The sequence below is a fragment of the Salvelinus namaycush genome, chromosome 14 (assembly GCF_016432855.1).
Source record: "Salvelinus namaycush isolate Seneca chromosome 14, SaNama_1.0, whole genome shotgun sequence".
Classification (NCBI taxonomy): domain Eukaryota; kingdom Metazoa; phylum Chordata; class Actinopteri; order Salmoniformes; family Salmonidae; genus Salvelinus; species Salvelinus namaycush.
Window position 1 is genome coordinate 26,766,127 of NC_052320.1, and position 17,926 is coordinate 26,784,052.

The window sequence follows — 17,926 nt, forward strand, 5'->3', positions numbered from 1 at the left end:
AACAACTGTGGGAAGCATTGGAGTCAACATGGGCCAGCATCCCTGTGGAGCTCTTTCGATACCTTATATAGAGTTCGAGCCTCGACGAATTGAGGTTGTTCTCAGGGAAAAAGGGGATGCCAATCAATATTAGGAAGATTAGGAAGGTGTTCCTAATGTTTTGTGCCCTCAGTGGATTACAACACAGAGTGGCATTCAACACAGGAACTGAATCTGAGTATGTGTGTGTCAATAGCAGGCTATATTCAACTAATTAATAATTACACAATCATTGATGCTGTCCATAATTGTCATCGATTTCATTGTCAGTTATTGATTGTCATGACACGATCACTGTGACCACTGAAGATAATCAACTGCATTAAGGAATAAAACATCAGTTATGTGAGTGGCTGAGAAGACTCACCTCGTGATCAATGTGGAGTTTGTGGTCCTTCCAGGCCTGCAGGGACTTATAGATCCCTGTATCACACTTCACTGTGTCATTGGCCAGAATAGAGCACCTGAGGACAGGATACACACTGAGCATTTAGCCTAATCAATAACTAACACAACAACACACTCAACATGCAGTACTAACACACGACAAACAAACCCACCCATCCATATTGAACATCCACACACTCCCTGACCTGTGTGTGACTTTGATTCCAGAAGATACAATAGCTAGACTGTTGCTGCTATTCCTGGGGGTGACGGTGACAGTGACCCCCATGCCACTAAAGTCGTCCTCAGTGTCGTCGCGTGGGGTCCTGGCCCCAGCCTGGCTGAGGTTCCTGGGGGCCGGTACAGGCTGGTAGCCATCCTCCAAGTCTACAGCATACAGGTCCCCTCCTATCTCCATCTCCACAGAGCGGGAGTAACGGTTACGGGCGTAGCTCTTGATGGCTTTCATCTCTGTCAGGAGGAGGGCAGGGTGAGATAGTGGAGGGATTGCTACAGTCAGTATATAAACCCTATCAGGCCCTATGATACTCATTAAAGGTGAAATATGTAGAAATCGCTCCGCCATTTACTGGTTGACAAAATTCTATCATGTTCACCTAATTTCAGTTTATGTGACAAAACAAGCAATGTATAGTGTAGAGTAGAGGTATTCAAATCTTACCCTACAAGGTCCGGAGCCTGCTGGCTTTCTGTTCTACCTTATAATTAATTGTACACACCTGGTGTCCCCTGATTAGAGGGGGGAAATGAAACAGCAGTGGAATTGGCTTTGAGGTCCAGATTTCTATTTGAGGGGTGTAGAGAATCATTGAACTATATACACTACCGTTCAAAAGTTTGGGGTCACTTAGAAATGTCCTTGTTTTTAAAAGAAAAGCACATTTTTTGTCCATTAAAATAACATAAAATTTATCAGAAATACAGTGTAGACATTGTTAATGTTGTAAATGCCTATTGTAGCTGGGAACGGCAGATTTTTAATGGAATATCTACATAGTTGTACAGAGGCCCATTATCAGCAACCATCACTCTTGTGTTCCAATGGCATGTTGTGTTAGCTAATCCAAGTTTATGATTATAAAAGGCTAACTGATCATTAGAAAAGCCTTTTGCAATTATGTTAGCACAGCTGAAAACTGTTGTTCTGATTAAAGAAGCAATGAAACTGGCCTTCTTTAGACTAGTTGAGTGCCTGGAGCATCAGTATTTGTGAGTTAGATTTACAGGCTCAAAATGGGCAGAAACAAAGAACTTTCTTCTGAAACTCGTCAGTCTATTCTTGTTCTGAGAAATGAAGGCGAGAAACTGCAATGAAACTGAAGATCTCGTACAATGCTGTGTACTACTTCCTTCACAGAACAGCGCAAACTGGCCCTAACCAGAATAGAAAGAGAAGTGGGAGACCCCGGTGCACAACTGAGCAAGAGGACAAGTACATTGGAGTGTCTAATTTGAGAAACAGAAGCCTCACAAATCCTCAACTGGCAGCTTCATTAAATAGTACCCTCAAAACACCAGTCTCAGCATCAACAGTGAAGTGGCGACTCCGGGATGCTGGCCTTCTAGGCAGAGTTCCTCTGTCCAGTGTCTGTGTTCTTTTGCCCATTCTTTTTATTGGCCAGTCTGAGATATGGCTTTTTCTTTGCAACTCTGCCTAGAAGGACAGCATCCTGGAGTCGCCTCTTCACTGTTGACGTTGAGACTGGTGTTTTGCTGGTACTATTTAATGAAGCTGCCAGTTGAGGACTTGTGAGGCGTCTGTTTCTCACACTAGACACTCTAATGTACTTGTCCTCTTGCTCAGTTGTGCACCGGGGCCTCCCACTCTTTCTATTCTGGTTAGAGCCAGTTTGCGCTGTTCCGTGAAGGGAGTAGTACACAGCGCTGTACGAGATCTTCAGTTTCTTGGCAATTTCTCACATGGAATAGCCTTCATTTCTCAGAACAAGAATAGACTGATGAGTTTCAGAAGAAAGATCTTTGTTTCTGGCCATTTTGAGCCTGTAATCGAACCCACAAATGTTGATGCTCCAGATACTCAACTAGTCTAAAGAAGGCCAGTTTTCTTTCTTCTTTAATCAGAACAACAGTTTTCAGCTGTGCTAACATAATTGCAAAAGGGTTTTCTAATGATCAATTAGCCTTTTTAAAATGATAAACTTGGACTAGCTAACACAACGTGCCATTGGTACACAGGAGTGATGGTTGCTGATAATGGGCCTCTGTACGCCTATGTAGATTTTCCATTAAAAATCAGCAGTTTCCAGCTACAATAGTCATTTACAACATTAACAATGTCTACACTGTATTTCTGATCAATTTGATGTTATTTTAATGGACAAAAAATGTGCTTTTCTTTTAAAAACATGGACATTTCTAAGTGACCCCAAACTTTTGAACAGTAGTGTATGTATATATATATATATATATATATATATATAAATAACTAAACACGCATTGTATTTTTAGCTGTTTGAAGCTGGTGTGCAAACAGAAAGTAAAAAGATGCAAAAGCTGAACTTAACCACAGAAATCATAGAAGTAGGGAACATAGAACAGACCTACCACTTATCAGACTTGCTTTCAAGTAGAATGACAGATTACATTTTTATGTGAATTTGGCCGGGTCGCCCACAAAGTTACACAACCTTTCAATAATGACTGTGGGTGAAGGTATTATTGTCTCCACAAGGTGACGCCCACATTCTACATCAGGGACAAGAAGTGAGACTGCGTTCATGCAAGGTTGAGTGAGTGAGGAACATTTTGTACAGCAGAATTTTGTGTGTGTGACAAGAGTGTTTGTGTATGAGTGCGAGAGAAACACATTCTTTCCACTCCACTTACTCTTCTTGGAGAGCAGCTTCTTCTTCTTCAAGGTGCTGAGTCTGAAGCTGGGGTACTGGTCACAGTTACAGCCATCGTGCTCTGTGTTGCGCTCCGCCTTGCGCTGGGGGTAGTACTTGGACTTGATGTTGGCAGGGCCATCCTTCCGGGCTGCCGACATGCTGGTCATGCCCTTGCACTTATACAGCCTCAGCTTCCCTGTGGCATCCTCCAAACACTGCCACTTCTGCAGGGAGACAGAGGAGAGGGGGACAGAAGATAACACTGAGAGAAACCTATAGTGTATCTTTACACACACACCGTGCTTCTCGAGGTAAAATTACTTGCAGGTGGAAACAAGCGACGCTAAGTAGCCTCAAATGAACGTCCATTCCCCCGTCTGTGATGTTGTTTCAACTGCAATTAACAGGTAATGATGACAAACCATGGCACGGCAGAGAGGAGAGGACCTGTATTTGACAAGATGCTCGTCTCTTCCCCTTCTCATCTCTGCTCCCACACCGTCCCCTTCTGTCATAATGAACAGGCAGCTACAGTACAGTAGTGTACACAGACAGAGTACCAAGCAGGGCCACTGCAGCTCCGTCTCAATCTAATTATGATACAGTCTGTTGACACTTTCTCTGTCAGTGGTTACTTGTGAAATTACAGAGAGAGCTTTCTAATTAACATAATTGATGTCAGATGGGAAAAAGGAGTAGACGTGTCAAAGAGGAAATCCAACAGGATCCAAGAGAGAATAAGAGAGCCGCTCAGTGAGAAATGACTTTCTACTCCAGAAGAGACAGGAACAAAAAGAAGTGAGAGTGGGGGAGATTGATAGGTTGGATACAGAGACCCCTCGGGAACTACTGTTCAATGGTCAACGTTGTTAAGATAGATTTAAGAGCTTGAAATTGCAGGTGTTTGATCTGACAGCTAAAGAACTGTCACACACACTCCCCCACTGTCTGTCATTAGTGAGGTGGGGGGGAGTGTGTGTTCATGTGTGTGTGTCCTGGGGGGCATAGCTATGGCAACAGACCTGACTCAAAGCCTAATCACCCAAAACACAGCTCTTCAGTTTCAAAACTTGGTCCTTCTGTCTGTCTGTCATTGGGGACAGAGAGTGATAAAAGCACCTGTCTATCCTGTCTACACCCACTGAGAAACCAACCTGCAGGGTATATTCTCCGCTCCTTCCCTATACCTCTCAAAAGAACAAAACCCAGCAGCTCACTATCTCTCTACACCAGCAGGTGATCAAGAGGATACAGAGCCATTTTAAGTAGAATCTCAGACATACCAATTAACTGATACTAATGGAGGTGAAATGCCAAGAAGAGATGGATGATTGGAAGTGACTTGCAGTGCATTCGTAAAGTATTCAGACCCCTTGACTTTGTCCAAATGTTGTTACATGACAGCTTTATTCTAAAATGGATACAAAATACTTTAAAAATCCCTCATCAATCTTTCTCCTATTCTTCTCTGCAGATCCTCTCAAGCTCTGTCAGGTTGGATGGGGAGCATCGCTGTACAGCTATTTTCAGTTCTCTCCAGAGATGTTCAAATCGGGTTCAAGTCTGGGCTCTGGCTGGGTCACTCAAGGACATTCAGAGACTTGTTCCGAAGCTACTCCTGGCTGTGTGCTTAAGGTTGTTGTCCTGTTGGAAGGTGAACCTTTGCCCCAGTCTGAGGTCCTGAGCGCGCTGGAGCAGGTTTTCATCAAGGATCTCTCTGTACTTTGCGCCGTTCATCTTTCCCTCGATCCTGACTAGTCTTCCAGTCCCTGCCGCTTAAAAACATCCCAACAGCATGATGCTGCCACCACTATGCTTCACCGTAGGGATGGTGCCAGGTTTCTTCCAGATGTGACGCTTGGCATTCAGGCCAAAGAGTTCAATATTGGTTTCATCAGACCAGATAATCTTGTTTCTCATGTTTAGAGAGTCCTTTAGGTGCTTTTTGGCAAACTCCAAGCGGGCTGTCATATGACTTTTACTGAACAGTGGCTTCCGTCTGGCCACTCTACCATAAAGGCCTGATTGGTGGTGCTGCAGAGATGGTTGTCCTTCTGAAAGGTTCTCCTATCTCCACAGAGGAACTCTGTAGCCCTGTCAGAGTGACTATCTAGTTCTTGGTCACCTCCCTGACCAAGGCCCTTTTCCCCCAATTGCTCAGATTGGCCGGGCGGCCAGCTCTCGGAAAAGTCTTGATGGCTCCAAACTTCTTCCATTTAAGAATGATGGAGGCCACTGTGTTCTTGGGGACCTTCAATGCTGCAGAAATGTTTTGTTACCCTTCCCCAGATCTGTGCCTTGACACAATCCTGTTCCGGAGCTCTGAGGACAATTCCTTCAACCTCATGGCTTGGTTTTTGCTCTGACATGCACTGTCAACTGTGGGACCTTATAAAGACAGGTGTGTGCCTTTCCAAATCATGTTCAATCAATTGAATTTACCCCTGGTGGACTCCAATCAAGTTGTAGAAACATCTCAAGGATGATCAATGGAAACAGGACGCACCTTAGCTCAATTTTGAGTCTCATAGCAATGGGTCTGAATACTTATGTAAATAAGGTATTTCTGTTTTTTATCTTTAATACATTTGCAAACATTTCTAAAAAACTGTTTTCACTTTGTCATTATGGGGTAATGAGTGTAGATTGATGAGGATTTTTTAAATATTTAATCAATTTTAGAATAAGGCTGTAACGTAACAAAATATGGAAAAAGTCAAGGGGTATGAATACTTTCCGAATGCTCTTTGTCAACTGTCAAGAGTCTTCATATGTCTTAAGTGTCTTCAGTCTAGAGTGTTATGCTTGTGCATCCGTGAGTCTGAGTGTGTGTGTTACTGGGAATTTGACTGTTAATTCAAGTGTGACCATATAATGTGTGTGTGTGCTTGCTGCCTACCTGTCCCAGCTGTTGGCAGGGTGTCTGGTACTCTGCTCTCTGACACAAGTCCTTGACCCGCTGGTACTTAGGCAGGAAGTTCTCCTCCTGGGCCACATCCTTCCCTGGAGGCGCATCACGTATGTGGAGCAGCTTCCTGTGAAAACACACACCCACAGTTATGGAACTATACTGAACAAAAATATTAACGCAACATGTAAAGTGTTGGTCCCATGTTTCATGAGCTGAAATATAAAAGACAGCAGAAATCCATACGCACAAAAAGCATATTTCTCTCAAATGTTGTGCACAAATTTGTTTACGTCCCTGTTGCCAAGATAATCCATCCACCTGACAGGTGTGGCATTTCAAGAAGCTGAATAAACAGCATTTCATTACACAGGTGCACCTTGTGCTGGGGACAATGAAAGGCCACAAAATGTACAGTTTTGTTACAAAACAAAATGCCACAGATGTCTTTTGAGGGAGCGTGTAATTGGCTTGCTGACTGTATGAATGTCCACCAGAGCTGTTGCCAGATAATTTAATGTTCATTTCTAATGTTCATTTCATTTCTAATGTTCATTACATTTTAATGTTAATTTCATCACAGTCCATGTCAGAGCAAAAACAAGTCATGAGGTCAAAGGAAGTGTCCGTAGAGCTCCGAGACAGGATTGTGTCGAGGCACAGATCTGGGGAAGGGTACCAAAACATGTATGCAGCATTGAAGGTCCCCAAGAACACAGTGGCCTCCATCCTTCTTCAATGGATTACGTTTGGAACCACCAAGACTCTTCCTAGAGCTGCCCGCCCGGCCAAACAAGCAATTGGGAGAGAAGGGCCTTGGTCAGGGAGGTGACCAAGAACCCGATGGTCACTCTGACAGAGCTCCAGAGTTCCTCTGTGGAGATGGGAGAACCTTCCAGAAGGTCAACCATCTCTGCAGCATTCCACCAATCAGGCCTTTATGGTAGAGGGCCCAGACTGAAGCCACTCCTCAGTAAAAGGTACGACAACCCTCTTAGAGTTTTCCAAAAGGCACCTAAAGACTCTCAGACCATAAGAAACAAGATTCTCTGGTCTGATGAAACCAAGGTTGAACTCTTTGGCCTGAATGCCAAGCGTCACGTTTGGAGGAAACCTGGCATCATCCCTATGGTGAAGCATGGTGGTGGCAGCATCATGCTTTGGGGATGTTTTTCAGAGGCAGGGACTGGGAGACCAGTCAGGATCAAGGGAAAGATGAACTGAGCAAAGTACAGAGATCCTTGATGAAAACCTGCTCCAGAGCACTTAGGACCTCAGACTGGGGCGAAGGTTCCCCTTCCAACTGGAGAACGACCCTAAGCACACAGCTAAGACAGCGCAGGAGTGGCTTTGGGACAAGTCTCTGAATGTCCTTGAGTGACCCAGCCAGAGCCCAGACTTGAACCCGATCTAACATCTTGGAGAGACCTGTAAATAGCTGTGCAGCAACGCTCCCCATCTAACCTGACAGAGCTTGAGAGGATCTGCAGAGAAGAATGGGAGAAACTCCCCAAATACAGGTGTGCCAAGCTTGTAGCATCATACGCAAGAAGACTCGAGTCTGTAATCGCTGCCAAAGGTGCTTCAACAAAGTACTGAGTAAAGGGTCTGAAGACTTATGTAAATGTGATATTTTCCGTTTATTTTATTTTATACATTTGCAAACATTTCCAAACACCTGTTTTTGCTTTGTCATTATGGGGTATTGTGTGTATATGAGGAAAACATATATATTTAATACATTTTAGAATGGCTGAAATGTAAAAAAAATGTGGGAAAAGTCAAGGGGTCTGAATACTTTCCAAATGCACTGTACATGTGGGGCGAGGGTGTTTTTTGGTGTTGTGTGCAGTTTCTCTTGCTTTCCTCTGCATCTTTGCGTGACAGCTGGTTTGGGGGACTGGGCACTTTTCTAACCTGGGGGGTACACTGTACGTATGCTTGACTGTCTCTGCACTGCTTCTGACTGAGGTTGGGAGAGGGTTGAGGACGTATTTTCCTCTGCTTGAATGGGCTGGGTAACAGTCTGTCTTATTGTCGCTTGTGCATCAGGCAGTTTCAATGCAGAAAGTGGCCAAAAGTGACGAAGCCCATGAGGGAAAAAAACTATTGAATCCATTTCAGAATAAGGCTGTAACGTAACAAAATGTGGAAAAAGTCAAAGGTTCTGATTACTTTCTGAATGCACTGTACGTCCAACCAGCCTCACAACCGCAGACCAAGTATAACCACGCCAGCCAGGACCTCCACATCCAGCTTCTTCATTTGCGGGATCGTCTGAGACCAGCCACCCGGACAGCTGATGAAACTGTAGGTTTGCACAACCGAAGAATTTCTGCACAAACTATTTAGAAACCATCTCAGGGAAGCTCATCTGCGTGCTCGCCATCCTCACCAGGGTCTTGACCTGACCGCAGTTCAGCATCATAACCAACTTCAGTGGGCAACCTTCAGGCATGCTGGAGAAGTGTGCTCTTCACCGATTAATCCCGGTTTTAGCGTGTATGGCATAGTGTGGGCGAGCAGATTGCTGATGTCAATGTTGTGAACAGAGTGCCTATGGTGGCGGTGGGATTATGGTATGGGCAGGCATAAGGTACGGACAACGAAACACAAATACATTTTATTGATGGCAATTTGAATGCACAGAGATACCATGACGAGATCCTGAGGCCCGTTGTCGTGCCATTCATCCGCCGCCTCACCTCATGTTTCAGCATGATAATGCACGACCCCATGTCGCAAGGATCTGTACACAATTCCTGGAAGCTGAACATGTTACAGTTCTTCCATGGCCTGCATACATCCAGCAACTTCGCACAGCCATTGAAGAGGAGTGGGACAACATTCCACAGGCCACAATCAACAGCCTGATCAACTCTATGTGAAGGAGACATGCCGTGCTGCATGAGGCGGTGGTCACACCAGACACTGACTGGTTTTCTGACCCACCTTTTTTTTAAGGTATCTGTAACCAACAGATGCATATCTTTATTCCCAGTGAAATCCATAGATTAAGACCTAATGAATGTATTTCAATTGACTGATTTCCTTATATGAACTGGAACTCAGTTAAATCTTTGAAATTGTTGCATGTTGCATTTATATATATATATATTTTTTTTTTGTATATTCACTAGGTTGTTACTGGATGGTCCTAGATGCTAATTAGTCATGACAATATTCTGTAATACACAGCTTTGCCTGATTTGGTTTGATATCAAGTATCAGTAGGGTAATATTAAAGGCAAGGAACTCATGAGATAATGAGGCATTGAGACTGTCCTACTCCGTACCCTATTACACACTCAGATGGATGTAACCAGATGACTTCATTGGTACACAGAGACATTAAAAATAAACTGCAGTATGGTTATTTAAAACAGTGACATTATTACTCGTGACTCACCCTCTCTCAACCAGGAATGAGTCTCTCCACACCTTCCCCTTCTTGTTCACCTGGAACCTGAGAATCATGAGAGAAAAGGACAAATCAATCAGGCATCTCCTTCATTGACCAGGTTCTACATTCAGAACGCAATGTAACGCTGGAGGAAATTAGAATTCCTTCACTCTGTAGAGCAGAAGCCTCCAGTGATTACAAAATGCAACAGGTTGGAAGGGAGATCAAAACCAGCCCTGGGTCAAATGATCTCAAATGAAAATCTATTGATACCACACTTCAGGTGTTCTTTTGGAAAAGGATGGGGGGAAAAGAAAGTGATCGAATGTAGAAGAAAAGAAAAGAAAGTGTGTGGAATAAATTGGTCTCTTGTCCGGGTGCTCTGACCTTCTCCTGGCCGGGTGTTCAGATATGAGTTATCGATCCATTGGCCACCGCACTGCTCCCTCCCTCTCCCTCCCTCGCCCTTTCTTTCTCCATCTCTCCTTCTCCCTTGCCCTTTCTTTCTCCATCTCTCTTCTTTCATTGCCTTTTCTCTCGGTCTCCATCTCTTTCTCATCTCTGTGAGGGGTATTGGCATCACAGCCAACAGTAGTGACCAGGCAGACACCCAGCACAGGTCTGCTTTCCTCCATCCCACCCAGTCTCTTGTCCTCCTCTCCTCCAAACACCCATCCCCACATCAGGCCAGCCAGCTAGCCTCCCAGCCTCCTCTGCCTGCCAGACAATTTCACAGACTGGCGAGTCCATCTCCCCCTGATTGCAGCTGTAGAGCTGCAAGAGAGAATAGAGAATCCCTCAACACACACGCACACACACACACACACACACACACACACACACACACACACACACACACACACACACACACACACACACACACACACACACACACACACACACACACACACACACACACACACACACACACACAATCATCCGCTGGTGAAAGACCTTCCTTCACTCAATGGCGTTGGCAGGGAAGCTCCTGTAGTTATTACCACAGGTCCCCGTTGACACATCTTGGAAGAATGGAGAAGGATTATTTCATATTTTCTTTGATTTTTTTTCATTAACGAAAGCAATATCCAAGCTGGGCAGGAGGAAAAGGTGTCGCTGGGATGTGGATGTAATCTCAACGGATGCCATGGTAACCTGGCAGGCCGAGCCAGGTCCAATGATTGGTGCGGTGCCACAGTTTTGAGGAAAACTCATTGGTCAAACCCAGGTGTTAGATTTGGCTCTTTTGCAGTGATTTTACCAGAGTACAGCAGGAACCCTGAGAGAACTCAGACCAGTCAGTGGCCTGTGCCAATGTACAGCTACTTCTATCAGTGATCTATGGCCTGCCAACATACAGAATACACATATTATATGAGCGTGCCATAAAATATCCATGGGCAGGATGTTTCCCTACCCTTTTGGCTCCATATCCCACCTGTTGACTGGTCTCTCTATGTCCAGCAGCTTGAGGATGGACTTGCCGTCCATGTCAGGAGGGACGTCCATGCCAGCGATGTCCAGGATAGTGGGTGCCAGGTCAATGTTCAGCACCATGTGAGGGTTGCTATGGAGAAGCAGGGAGAGATAAGGTCATTACCAGGCATCGTCAGATGGTATCTGGTCAGTTAAAGTCAGCTGATAAGAGAGCGGGAGAAAGGGGTCTGTGTGGAGAGAGAGAGAGAGAGAGAGAGAGAGCGAGAGACAGAGAGAGAGTAGAGGAGGCAGGGGAAGATGACAGATCATAACCTTGTGAAGCTGACAAATAACTGCTCCAGAGATCTAGGCAGGAGGGAATATGACCCTCAGGACAGAGATCTAGGCAGGAGGGAATATGACCCTCAGGACAGAGAGAGGAAAAGGAAGCGGTGAGGGGTGGTATTTAACCCTTAAGGCGCCAAACCCGAACGAGTGTGCTTGCATACTCCCTTAAAAGACAGCTTGGAAAGGGAAAAAAAGCGGCAATAGTGTTTGTCCATTTTGAGACACTGTATTCCTCAAAATAGTCCGAATTATTCTAAGAATACTCAAGAAATCTGTCATTAATTTTGCAGTTTTTTCAGAGGAGATCTTAGTCAAGCAATTTTACATCTAACTAAGATGTTTGGTGCAGTATTTCTCAATAAAAAAATGTGCATGAAAAAGAGTTGTCTCTCGTTGAATGACAACAAGGACTTCATTGAAGAATCCCTACTGTTGACCAATCACTGATAAAGGGGAGTAGACTTCAGCTACTGACTTCGGCTTGCCTCTAGAAAAATTGACCTGTGCCCGAGCAGCAGAAAAACACAGTTACAGAAGTCCAAAACGAACAAAAACATCACAAAATGTTTCGGCTGGGTAGCATGCGGACGCCTTTAGGCTCTCTCCCCCCTCCCTAAATCCTCCCCCCACTCCATCCACTTTTTCACTAACTGAGAAATCCCATGATCTCCTCGTGAAACGGCTTTTTCCGTCGTAATCTGCTTTTCCAGGGAACAGAGTGCAGAGACACCCTGCCAGTGGTAAACAACACTAATGCCCAAAACCTTGTGTCGGACTAAGGGTAGGAGAGAAAATGAGAGGAGAGAAGGGGAGAGGAAGGAGAGCCAGAGGATTGGGGAGAGGTGGGTCCAGGTTGAAGCTGGGGTGGGGTGATGAGACTGGCTGTGCATTGCTGAGAGGTGATGACATAGAGCAGGACCACAGAGGGACATGGATGATGGTCTGCGTGACCTGTCCCCTGGCTCTACAGGACTTAACACCGAGTGTTGATGTTAAACCGACTATCTAAATCAGAGGTGTCGAATCCGTTTGATAAAAAAATATACTTTAAAATGACTAAAACCAAATGTAAACTGTGTAGAAATGATAATGAACCTACGTTGATAGTTCCTTGACCGTGTCCAGCTCACTAATAATCACCCAAATGAAAGCTAGACAGTCAAGGATCATAGAAAAATAAAAACAATGGATAGAGGACTATTTTTTGCTAATTTTGACAGCAAGAAAATATAACCAATTTTGAGTACGGCCATCCGGACCTCGTTGAAGACTCAATGCGTCCCCCTGATCTAAATCATTCAAGCTGGATCAGGACTGGGTCTGGAGAAACAAATGAGATCTGTCTCGGTCCGTCCGTCTCTGTCGGTCCGTTCGTCTCTGTCGGTCTGTCTCAGTCTGTCTGTCTGTCTGTCTGTCTGTCTGTCTGTCTGTCTGTCTGTCTGTCTGTCTGTCTGTCTGTCTGTCTGTCTGTCTGTCTGTATTGGTCTTTCTGTCTCTATCGGTCTGTCTGTCTCTGTGGGTCTGTGTGTCTCTGTCGGTCGGTTGGTCTGTCTGTCTGTCTGTCTGTCCCTGTCGGTCTGTCGGTCTCTGTTGGTCTGTCTGTCTGTCTCTGTTGGTCTGTCTGTCTGTCTCTGTCAGTCAGTCAGTCTGTCTGTCAGTCTCTGTCTGTCCGTCTCTGTCGGTCAGTCAGTCTCTGTCTGTCCGTCTCTGTCGGTCAGTCAGTCTCTGTCTGTCCGTCTCTGTCGGTCAGTCTCTGTCGGTCAGTCTCTGTCTGTCTGTCTCTGTCGGCCGGTCTGTCTCTGTCAGTCTGTCTGTCTGTCTCTGTCGGCCGGTCTGTCTCTGTCAGTCTGTCTGTCTGTCTGTCTCTGTTAGTCTGTCTGTCTGTCTCTATTGGTCTTTCTGTCTCTATCGGTCTGTCTGTTTCTAATGGTCTGTCTGTCTCTATCAGTATGTCTGTCTGTCTCTGTGGGTCTGTGTGTCTGTCGGTCTGTCTCTGTGGGTCTGTCTGTCTCTATTGGTCGGTCTGTCTGTCTCTGTGGGTCTGTTTGTCTCTATTGGTCGGTCTGTCTGTCTCTGTGGGTCTGTCTGTCTCTGTGGGTCTGTCTGTCTGTGGGTCTGTCTGTCTGTCTGTCTGTGGGTCTGTGTGTCTGTCTCTGTGGGTCTGTCTGTCTCTGTGGGTCTGTCTGTCTGTCTGTCTGTCTGTCTGTCTGTCTGTCTGTCTGTCTGTCTGTCTGTCTGTCTGTCTGTCTGTCTGTCTGTCAGTCGGTCGTCTCTGTCTCTGTCGGTCTGTCTGTCTCTATCGATCTGTCTGTCTCTATCAGTCTGTCTGTCTCTATTGGTCCGTCTGTCTGTCCCTGCCGGTCTGTCTGTCTGTCTGTCTGTCTGTCTGTCTGTCTGTCTGTCTGTCTGTCTGTCTGTCTGTCTGTCTGTCTGTCTGTCTGTCGGTCGGTCGGTCGGTCTGTCGGTCTGTCGGTCTGTCTGTCGGTCTGTCGGTCTGTCTCTGTCGGTCTGTCTCTGTCGGTCTGTCTCTGTCGGTCTGTCTCTGTCGGTCTGTCTGTCTTTATCGGTTTGTCCGTCTATGTCAGTCTGTCTCTGTTGGTCTGTCTCTGTCGGTCTTTCTGTCTTTATCGGTTTGTCTGTCTATGTCAGTCTGTCTCTGTTGGTCGGTCGGTCTGTCTCTGTCTGTCTGTCTGTCTGTCTGTCTGTCTGTCTGTCTGTCTGTCTGTCTGTCTGTCTGTCTGTCTGTCTGTCTGTCTGTCTGTCTGTCTGTCTGTCTGTCTGTCTCTTGGCCCCTGTCTGTCAGTCTGTCAGTCTCTGTCTATCGGTCTTTCAGTGATCTTATGGAGTCATAAGGGGGATAGACCAGCTATATAGAGGATTCAGAGGATTTGTATTTATACATTTGACTTAATGTATGTATGGATGTAAGGATCAGTCCCACAGGGGTTAAGTACCCTTCCGAGTAAAGATAATACAGCCATACAACACACTCACCCCCACCTCACACACACTTACATGGCTCCTGCCTCCACGTTGGGCCCTCGGATGTAGAAGGGAACTCGGATGTCAAACTCATAGGGCATGGACTTGCCCTTGACCAGTCCAAACTGGCCAACATGGTAGCCATGGTCAGCTGTGTAGATGATATATGTGTTGTCCAGTTCTCCAGTCTCAGCCAACATGTTATACACCTAAAACACAGAGCAGATATCTTCCAAACTTGTCTCAATAAACAATGGGATGTGTATCCTCTTCTAGGGCCATGGAAAGGACATTGAAGGAATGCTATATAATATATGCCATTTAGCAGACGCTTTTATCCAAAGTGACTTACAGTCATGCGTGCATACATTGTCGTATGGGTGGCCCCGGGAATCGAACTCACTATCCTGGTGTTGCAAGCGTCATGCTTTACCAACTGAGCCATACAGGATCCTTTGGAGGGGTGCAGGTAGGGGGCGCTCTAAGCTCACCTTCTCCACGCTGTCATCCACAGAGAGCAGGGTCTGCAGCCTCTTCCTCTGTAGCATGTTGGTGAACTCCATGTGGATGGGCTTCATAGCCCCAGTGTAACGCATGATCCAGTGCTTGTCCGGGTTCGGAGCATAGTTGTAGCTGGGAGTGCTGAGAGAAGAGACGGGGGGGAAGTGTTCAGAGAAGTTTAGTGACATCGTATTGACATTGACAAAGCGTCTTTTAAAAGTTTTTGACTTTGTACCCCTTGAGTTTAAATTAAGCTTTAGGTGCTTAATTAAAGAGTAGCCTACCATGAGTGACACAAAGTCTCTGCCATAATTAACTATTGTCCCAAGCACAGCATTAAAGGGTCATGGATGCCAGGTAGGCAGTTCCATTGTTCTGATTGTTGATGTGTTAGTCTACCTTTAATAAAGAATGCTTACAGTGCTTCCGCAAAGTATTCAGACCCCATGAATTTCTCCACATTTTGTTATGTTACAGCCTAATTCAAAAAAATTGAAATTTAATTTTCTCAATCTACACACAATACCCCATAATGACAAAGCAAAAACTGTTTTAGACATTTTTGCAAATGTAAATAAAAGAAAAACTTAAATAGTACATTTACACACACTACCAGACAAAAGTTTTAGAATACCCCCTCATTCAACGGTTTTTCTTTATTTCTACTATTTTCTACATTGTAGAATAATAGTGAAGACATCAAAACTATGAAATAACACATATGGAATCATGTAGTAAGCAAAAAAGTGTTAAACAAATCAAAATATATTTTATATTTGAGATTCTTCAAATAGCCACCCTTTGCCTTGATGACAGTATTGCACACTCTTGGCATTCTCTCAACCAGCTTCACCTGGAATGCTTTTCCAGCAGTCTTGAAAGAGTTCCCACATATGCTGAGCACTTGTTGGCTGCTTTTCCTTCCCTTTGAGGTCTGACTCATCCCAAACCATCTCAATTTGGTTGCGGTTTGGGGGATTGTGGAGGCCAGGTCATCTGATGCAGCGCTCCATCACTCTCCTTCTTGGTAAAATAGTCCGTACACAGTCTGGTGTGTTGGGTGTGTTGACAACACAGGTGTGTTGGGTCACAGTCCTGCCACAGTCCAAGCCAGATGGGATGGCGTGTCGCTGCAGAATGTTGTGGTAGCCATGCTGGTTAAGTGGGCCTTGAATTCTAAATAAATCACAGACAGTGTCAACAGCAAAGCACCCCCACACCATAACACCTCCTCCTCCATGCTTCACGGTGGGAAATACACACGCAGAGATCATCCGTTCATCCACACCGCGTCTCACAAAGACACAGCGGTTGGAACCACATATCTCCAATTTGGACTCCAGACCAAAGGACAAATTTACACCGGTCTAATGTCCATTGCTTGTGTTTCTTGGCCCAAGCAAGTCTCTTCTTCTTATTGGTGTCCTTTAGTAGTGGTTTCTTTTCAGCAATCCACCATTCACACAGTCTCCTCTTAACAGTTGATGTTGAGATGTGTCTGTTACTTGAACTCTGTGAAGCATTTATTTGGGCTGCAATTTCAGAGGCTGGTTACTCTAATTATTTTATCCTCTGCAGCAGAGGTAACTCCGGTTCTTCCTTTCCTGTGGCGGTTCTCATGAGAGCCAGTTTCATCATAGCGCTTGATGGTTTTTGCGACTGCACTTGAAGAAACTTTCAAAGTTCTTGACATGTTTTGTGTCTTAAAGTAAGGACGTACTGTCATTTATCTTTGCTTATTTGAGCTGTTCTTGCCATAATATGGACTTAATAAAAAAATACTATGTTCCCATCTCAAGTGCCAAATAAAGTAACAAGGTTGACCGTGAGAGGGATTGAAGGGGTATTGAAGGAGAATTTAAGCTTTTTGTGTGCAACAGGGAGTGGCAATTAAATGCAAGCTTCACAAAAACAAATGAAATTGTTAAAACATGTCTAGCCTGTCTGTCTGTGGGTAACAGGGTTGACATGTTATTCTAGCCTGTCTGTCTGTGGGTAACAGGGTTGACATGTTATTCTAGCCTGTCTATCTGTGGGTAACAGGGTTGACATGTTATTCTAGCCTGTCTATCTGTGGGTAACAGGGTTGACATGTTATTCTAGCCTGTCTATCTGTGGGTAACAGGGGTGACATGTTATTCTAGCCTGTCTATCTGTGGGTAACAGGGTTGACGTGTTATTCTAGCCTGTCTATCTGTGGGTAACAGGGTTGACATGTTATTCTAGCCTGTCTATCTGTGGGTAACAGGGTTGACATGTTATTCTAGCCTGTCTATCTGTGGGTAACAGGGTTGACGTGTTATTCTAGCCTGTCTATCTGTGGGTAACAGGGTTGACGTGTTATTCTAGCCTGTCTATCTGTGGGTAACAGGGTTGACATGTTATTCTAGCCTGTCTATCTGTGGGTAACAGGGTTGACATGTTATGCTAGCCTGTCTATCTGTGGGTAACAGGGTTGACATGTTATGCTAGCCTGTCTATCTGTGGGTAACAGGGTTGACATGTTATGCTCGACCTGCTCAGTGTTCACCACAAAACACCAGGAAATGGCCCAAATTAAATTATGTAAATACTGTAATTAATTACTTTTTAAAACTTTTTTTTGCAAAAAGTTCTAAAAAACGTTTTTCACTTTGTCATTATGGGGTATTGTGTGTATATTGATAAGTAAAAAAAAAATGAATGTAATCCATTTTAGAATAAGGCTGTAACGTAACAACATTTTGGAAAAATTAAGGAGTCTGAATACTTTCAGAATGCACTCTATATTGTACAGAAGACAAATGTCTACAGTGAAAAATGTCTATACATGCATGGCTGCTTTGGGGTAAAAATATGGTTAGCTGGGAATGTGTGTGTGTGTGCCTGTGTGAGCCAGGAGAGTAATTCTATAATATATCAGGACAGTGGGAGGGTGGGGATGTATTCTAAGACGGGACTGCTCTGTGTAATTGGGGCTGGTGGCTGGTCATTGGTTTAATTAAAAAAACTGGCTTGCCTTTTGGCACACAGAGAGATGAGGCTCCTGTGAGTTGTGCAGTGGGAGGATGTTGTGTGTGTGTGTGTGATTAA

The 17,926-nt window shown here is 44.8% G+C and overlaps 1 protein-coding gene across 3 annotated transcripts in view; it reads right to left on the minus strand.

The window, feature by feature from the left end:
- LOC120059337 (extracellular sulfatase Sulf-2-like) overlaps nucleotides 1-17,926 on the minus strand; it is a 185,129-nt gene that overhangs the window by 5,494 nt on the left and 161,709 nt on the right. For 2 of the 3 annotated variants that reach the window (XM_039008320.1, XM_039008319.1), the window contains exons 7-14: nucleotides 14,845-14,995; nucleotides 14,387-14,562; nucleotides 11,046-11,174; nucleotides 9,614-9,670; nucleotides 6,196-6,331; nucleotides 3,295-3,520; nucleotides 633-897; nucleotides 407-503 (exon numbers count right to left, since the gene is read on the minus strand). In XM_039008320.1, the coding sequence (XP_038864248.1) occupies nucleotides 407-503; nucleotides 633-897; nucleotides 3,295-3,520; nucleotides 6,196-6,331; nucleotides 9,614-9,670; nucleotides 11,046-11,174; nucleotides 14,387-14,562; nucleotides 14,845-14,995 (1,237 nt within the window). Of the gene's footprint in view, nucleotides 1-406; nucleotides 504-599; nucleotides 898-3,294; nucleotides 3,521-6,195; nucleotides 6,332-9,613; nucleotides 9,671-11,045; nucleotides 11,175-14,386; nucleotides 14,563-14,844; nucleotides 14,996-17,926 lie in introns of all 3 variants that reach the window. The other variant, XM_039008318.1, reaches the window with a different exon arrangement.